General features: G+C 46.0%; 1 protein-coding gene across 1 annotated transcript; it reads left to right on the plus strand.

Moving 5' to 3' along the window:
• Window positions 1-269: 269 nt before the first annotated feature.
• On the plus strand, window positions 270-5,645 carry PIM3 (Pim-3 proto-oncogene, serine/threonine kinase). The gene is made up of 6 exons (XM_063134096.1): window positions 270-406; window positions 1,057-1,166; window positions 1,437-1,487; window positions 1,954-2,317; window positions 3,672-3,848; window positions 3,985-5,645. The coding sequence occupies exons 1-6, from the start codon at window positions 322-324 to the stop codon at window positions 4,167-4,169; spliced, it is 972 nt and encodes a 323-aa protein (XP_062990166.1). The 5' UTR covers window positions 270-321; the 3' UTR covers window positions 4,170-5,645.
• Window positions 5,646-6,824: the final 1,179 nt, after the last annotated feature.

Consider the following 6,824-nt stretch of genomic DNA (forward strand, 5'->3'; position numbering starts at 1 on the left):
TTCCGGACGTCCGTTTCTACTTCTGAGGAGAGGCGGGGAAGCCTAAAACCCCAGAAGCGCCCCCGTTTCTCAACTCTCGGGTGGGAGAGACCCGGAGGAGGGCAGCTGCGCGCCCGGCATCGCCTGCCGCCCCAGCCTTGGGAAGGAGCCTGCTCCCCGCCGGCCCCTTTCCCACTGCGCTCCACGGCGGGGTTCGGTGTTTTGTTTTAAGCGAGGCGACCAGCCGGGAAGGACTCGCGTCTCGATCGTCGGGGTTTCCCCCCACCCCTCTTTTTTTCCTTCCTCCCTCCCCACCCCTCCTTCTTGTTGTGGCTTTGGAAGATGTTACTCTCCAAGTTTGGCTCGCTTGCGCACCTTTGCAACCCGACCAGCATGGATCACTTGCCCGTGAAGATCCTGCAGCCAGGTAAACAATGAAGGACATTCCCCCTTCTCGGGGGTGATGCTCTTGTCTCTGGTGGGGTGTGTGTGTGTGAAGTGCGTGGCGACGGGAGTGGGGGGGATGTTTTCTGTCTGCGTGGCAGCGAAGGCAGCTTTCCTGACCAAGATCTCAGGAATTGCCATGGGGTTTCTGCTTCCTTTCCATTCAAACTCCCCGATCCTGTAAGGCTCCAGGATTTCAGTGTGTGTGTGTGTGTGTGTGTGTGTGTGTGTGTGTGTGTGTGTGTGTGTGTGTGTGTGTGTTCCCTGTTAAGGTAACATGGCTTGGAGCGGATGGGGAGTGGTGTCGCGTCCGATGTGGCGTTCCCAGAATTTCGCCCAAGGATGGGCAGGAAAAGGGACCAGAGACGCAAAAACTAAAAAGCTCCTTTTAAACATCAAGTGGTGGCGGCGTTTTCATCCTGCCGCCCCATGAATTGTCTGATTTTGTGTTGTCTGTGTATATCCACCTCTGATATTTGGGAAGGATAAGACAACCCCAATTGCCATATATGTATTTTTTCCCGCCCTTCCCAGGGTGAGATTGTTTCCTGTCTACCGAACGTTCCGTCAATAGATCGCTTCCAACATCTTCTCTCTCTCCCCCTCCCCTTTCCCTTTTCTTTCCATCTCTAGTGAAAGTGGAGAAGGAGCCGTTCGATAAAATCTATCAAGTGGGCTCTGTGCTGGGCAGCGGGGGATTTGGCACGGTCTATGCCGGGAACAGGATCGCAGATGGCTTGCCGGTAAGAGGAGGCTCCTGACCGTAGCCCCCCTCCCCTCTACCCCCAACCACGAGGCTTTGTTGCTTACCCCCCCCCCCTTTCAGATGTGTGGCTGGCAGTTCTAGAATACGAACCTTTGCCGGTGGCTGGAAATTCCAGACGTGGTACCCTGGAGGGAAGCACATTGGGCAATTCCACCCTGCCAAGCAACAGGCGAAATCCCTCCCCAGCACCCATCGTCTGCTTCACAGATCTGCCTTCCTAACCTCTTCTTCTTTCTCCTCGCTTCAGGTTGCCGTGAAGCATGTGGTGAAGGAGAGAGTGACGGAGTGGGGCACAATTGTAAGTATCTATAAGATGGATCACAAAACCTTGTGTTCTTGTATGTGTTGCCCCTCTAAACGGTCCCTAATGCTTTCCTCTCTTTGAATTAATAATGGAGGGCTGTCTATTGTCTCTGTGTGGGTTCCCCTTCCCCGCCCTCCATGCTGCTGCTGCCTCTCCAGCCTGTGTTATTGTTTACGTTTGGGGGAATTTGGCGGGGTTTCTTCTCCTCCTCCTCTCCCCCCTCTGCCCTCCCCTTTTGACTGCGGCAGCAGCAGAGACACCCAGTGGAGTGGCTGTGGACTTCCCCATCGCTCTAGCTTGCCAGCCCCCCTGCACTGCTGCTGGAGTTTCCATTTGCAGAAAGACGTGTGATTTGTTTTTAAATGGCCAAGAAAGGGGATTTTCCCTTCTGCTTCCCCCCTCCCCACTTTGTATTCCAAAAGCTTCATCATGTCTTCCTTTGCTCTCCCCCCCCCTTCAGGGCGGAGTAATGGTGCCCTTGGAGATCGTCCTGTTGAAGAAAGTGGGCTCAGGCTTCCGAGGTGTGATCAAGCTACTGGACTGGTATGAGAGGCCTGATGGCTACTTGATTATCATGGAGAGGCCAGACCTGGTGAAAGACCTCTTTGACTTCATCACTGAGAAGGGAGCCCTGGACGAGGAGACGGCCCGGAGCTTTTTCCGCCAAGTCTTGGAGGCAGTGCGCCATTGCTATAGCTGCGGGGTGGTGCACAGAGACATCAAGGATGAGAACCTCCTGGTGGATCTCCGGACAGGAGAGCTGAAGCTGATAGATTTTGGGTCTGGAGCCATCCTCAAGGACACAGTCTACACTGATTTTGATGGTACGTGCCCCTCCCATCCGCAACGTGTGTGTGTGTGTGCGAGCAGCAGAAAGCGCTTACCCATGAAAGTGCGTCTACTGACGCATCTCTCTCTGTCTTAGTCACATTCATACCACCTACTACTAACAAAAGATATTTCTGCCGCAGCAGCCTGTAACAGATCTGCTGGTAATTAAATCCTTCGCACTGGAGGCAGTTTGAGGAGGGTGGGTGGGGGGTGCGTCAAGTTGCGTAGGAATAGAAGCGATTCCAGGCAGTGACGCAGCAGTTTATATTTTCCCTGCCTTATGAGAAAAAAGGCATTTTCCTAGAGGGCGATGTGTTTACAGTTGACTCAAGGTTTACCAGTGCCAGTATTCCCATCTGTGCTTCTCTGTGTATTTTTGTTCTGTACTCCCCCTGATACCCATTTCCCTTTCACCAGTCTCTTTTTCCCCCTATATATGATGTTTTAGAAGTCCCGCATTGCAGATTGAGGGGGTAGGGGAAATATACTCTGCTTAAATATATATAGATATATAGATATATGTTTGATTTTTAAGTTCCAAGTTAAACATTCCAAATTCCTTTTTGCTATTGGAAATCTATACCACTTCTTTTACCTATGGATAAAAGAAGAGAATTTTCCTCCTTTCAAGGTGAATGTGATAGATATAAATGAGTGGCTCTTCTCCCTCCCCTTCCCTAGTCAGCTGCAGCATTTAACATCTGTTTGTTGTGAAACTAGAGCCTCATGGCCATGTGACCTTCAGCATCACAAATTCCAGCTTTTATTTGGTATCCAAGTAACAGCTCAGTGCAGAGGGAGGGCAGTTGCTAACCGTCTCTTATGCGTGAGGCAGGTTTCATTGCTCTCTCTTTTAATTATCTTGAATTTCTTTTTCTTCCTTCCTTTTTATTAAAAAAGGAGTGGTATCCTTTCACATGCTTTTGCACCAGACTAAAGCTGATTAGTCATATATAGTAACTAAGACCTGAGTTTCACCTCTCTCTCTTTTTTCCTTCCGTCTCTCCATTCGTCCTCTCTCCTTTTGTCCTTTTGTGTCTATTTTTGGTGTGGTGCTGCAGACGCCACGTGGTCAGGGAAAGGGAGCTTGATGTTAGTAAACAGTCAGCTGATGGGAAGCTGTGCTACCCACTGCAACAAAATAGCACAGCCGAAGGGCCCAGATTAAAACATGATATAATACCGGGGATGATTTAAGCTCTAGAATTTTCTTGTATACGTGTCTGTGGTGTGGATTTCCCCCACCCCACCCCAAAGCTTTAAATAACAAACATATTTGCTAACGTCATCTTCATGAAGAGTTCTCCTTGGCTAATGTATGGGGGGTCTTGTGGCCTTCCGTTACAGGAACGCGAGTATACAGTCCTCCCGAATGGATTCGCTACCACAGATACCATGGAAGATCAGCAACTGTGTGGTCGTTGGGAGTCCTCCTGTACGACATGGTTTGTGGAGACATTCCTTTTGAGCAAGATGAAGAGATACTGAGGGGACGGTTATACTTTCGAAGAAGAATTTCACCTGGTGAGCTTAGATTCCTGGGTCCCCCAAACAGCTTCATTAACCCATCCCTCCCATTTTTATTGGGGTTTGATTCGGCTTCCTGCCCCCCGCCCTCTCTCCCATTTTTTTCCTAATCAGTCTTCTCCATGTGTTTCAGAATGCCAACAACTGATCAAATGGTGCCTTTCACTGAGGCCTTCAGACAGACCAACTCTTGAGCAAATCTTCGACCACCCATGGATGCACAAATCAGAAGTCGTGAAGTCAGAAGACTGTGACATAAGGCTACGGACCATTGACACTGACGTGTCTAGCACAAGCTCAAGCAATGAGAGCCTGTGAAATTCTGAGGACCTTGCAAAGGGAGGGGAGCTACAAGCAGGAAAAAAAAAAGACCTGAGTGCTGCTGCTGCCAGTATGTAGGAGGGGCTAGAAAAAAATGCATTCATTATTCTGTAGTTTGAAACTTTGTCTGAGGGAATTGATTTTTATTTCCCCCACCCCCTTTTTGCTGGTTTCTGCTTTGGAATGAGAGTTTTCCTTTGGAAAAGCTGATGTTGTGGGAGTTTGCAGGCCAGTACTTAGTCAAAAGACTGACCTTTTTATTAAGAAAAAAAGCAGTGACCTCTTTAAATAACACGGTGAACCTTTTTGCTCTCATAGAGCCTGGACTAGATTTTATTTGCTTTTTGAGTGCCTTTTTGAAAGCTGCTTCAGTGGGACTTTCTTTTTTGAGCTGTGTATGTCCAAAGAAGATCCAGTGCATTATAGGATTTTGCTCCCTTACTCAGTACAGTGTGCTGGTGGGGAAGCAGCTCCTATGATGCACTGGAGAATATGTTCAGTGATTGAATGAAGTAGTCCCATCCACTGGCGATGGAATACTTGAACACAACATTTCACTCCTTCCTAGCTCTTTTCCAGCCCCCCTTCTCTGCCCCAAGACAACCTCTGCTGCTCCACAATGTATTTCGAATAGGCTGCACAGGTTATCAGCTGTTTATCAGGAACACTCACTCATATTTCATTTCATCATCTCTACCACTGGGCACAAAAAAAGGCCCTTTTTCAACTCCCCCAACCTGCAAGTCTTAATAGTATGTATGGGCATGTTAAATGCACAATCAATGCAATATTCAAGGACTTTGTGTGTGTTTTTTCCATACCTGTATAATGTGTTTATGTAAATTTTGGGTTCCCCCCCCCCCATGTAATGCAGTTTTATTTATTGTCTGGAGTTTAGAAAACCTCTCACAGTCTCATCTGTGGCTATTTATTTTAGCTAATTTATTTGTTTAGAATTATTCAACACTGTGCTTTCTCTCTCTTTCTTACTCCTGTCATGGGAATTCTTATGGTTGGTCCACAACTTGTTTTTGCATTCCTATTTGTCTCTTTACCTTTTTTTTTGGATTTTGTTTAAAAAGAAAAATGTCTGACCATACCTGTTTTTTGTTTTTTGTTTCATTTTTTGGTTGGAAGATGGAAAATTGTTGTACAAAGTCTAATTTAAGGGAACTAGAATGACTTTAAAAGTTAGTCAGTATGCCTTTTTTGTCTGGTATTATTTACATACCAGAACTGTAAAGTAATGCTGTTTGGAAGGGTTTTAAATTATTGACATTGTACAGTCTTTGTGCACTGGCTCTGGAAGGAAGAGTGGCAGAGTCATAAACCTTAATTTATTTTAATAGATGTGTGTTCTGTGATCTGGTTGCATTTATGCAGCTTTGATTTGGAATTTTTTTTTCTTCTGTTTAACTGTGTGAAATGTATGGAGATCATATTTTTTTATACAGGTATTTCAATTAAACTTTTTTGTAGATAAACTTGTGTGGTATATTGCTTTGAACTTAGTTGTAGTCTCCCAGATATATGGGAGGATTGCAGGATTTCACTGCAATCCTGGACATGTCTACTCAAAGAAAAGTCTCATGGAACTGAATGGGGCTTACTCACAGGAAACCAATGGCCCCAGTAATCAGTATAGTTCTAGTATTATTGCTTTGTCGCTACACTGGTTACTAGGAACACTGCAGGGTGTCCTCCATCTGCACATGGCAACACCTCTTCCATTTGCACGTGGCTTCTTGCAATTGGATTAGGCTCTCTTGGGTCCCTGTCTTTGCAATAGGTGTCTTGCCTACAGAAAAGTATACACATTGTGTTTGTCCCAATGCAACTGCTTGCCAGCAGGTTACAATATTACTCCATAGTATGAAGTAAATTTTGAGCAACTGAGTAAGTAGTACCTCTATGATGCTATAGTAAATCTCTACATACCCACCCCAATTCCACTAGAACTTTTTAAAAAGGAAACTTGGTGGTATTCCCCCTCTTTGTCTCCACCATTGTTCAAGAATGCACTTCCAGAATGGAAAATCGGGGGTCTTCAAGTTTTCCACATTAATGGGATGTATCCAACTCCCATCATCCCTGGCCAATGTGGTTAAGGATGATGGAGGCTGCAGTCGAAAAGGTCTGCTGGGTACCAGATTGGGGAGGGCTGTTCTAGAGGCCAAAATGCACATGGGTAGAATTGTTCTTAGGCACTACTCCTTCAGTCTATGTTTGAATGCTCACCCGTATTTTTAAAAACAAACAACCACATCACAAAACTAGGAGAGGTTTACTTTAAAACCGTTCTGCCTTTCAAGATTTCAAAATGCAAAGAGTTTTCTTAAAATCCAAGCATGAGGAAAATCCAAATACGGTCTCTAAACTGCGTTTTGAAGCAGTGCTATAGTGCATGCTATTTCTGCACATTTGAAGTGGCTCTTAAGAGATGTTCATACCACTTGTATCGGAAACACTCCTCTGTGGCTACATATATGGCCCTTTAGATTTAAGAGTGTTAGAAGACCAGCCTTCCCCAACCTGTTGCCCTCTGAGATCTGTTGGACTATATTTCCTATTATCCCTGACTGTTGGACATGTTGGCTGGGGTTAATGGGAGTTGTAGTTGAACATGGGTGAAGGACACCAGGTTGAGGAAGA

The sequence above is a fragment of the Elgaria multicarinata genome, chromosome 9 (genome assembly GCF_023053635.1).
Source record: "Elgaria multicarinata webbii isolate HBS135686 ecotype San Diego chromosome 9, rElgMul1.1.pri, whole genome shotgun sequence".
In the NCBI taxonomy this organism is placed as follows: Eukaryota; Metazoa; Chordata; class Lepidosauria; order Squamata; family Anguidae; genus Elgaria; species Elgaria multicarinata.

Bases quoted from the DNA above. Each gene is read 5' to 3' on its own strand.
- PIM3 (XM_063134096.1), top strand. From the start codon at position 322: ATGTTACTCTCCAAGTTTGGCTCGCTTGCGCACCTTTGCAACCCGACC. The intron at 407-1,056 runs GTAAACAATGAA...TTCCATCTCTAG, and splicing joins CGTGAAGATCCTGCAGCCAG to TGAAAGTGGAGAAGGAGCCG. The intron at 3,849-3,984 runs GTGAGCTTAGAT...CATGTGTTTCAG, and splicing joins TCGAAGAAGAATTTCACCTG to AATGCCAACAACTGATCAAA.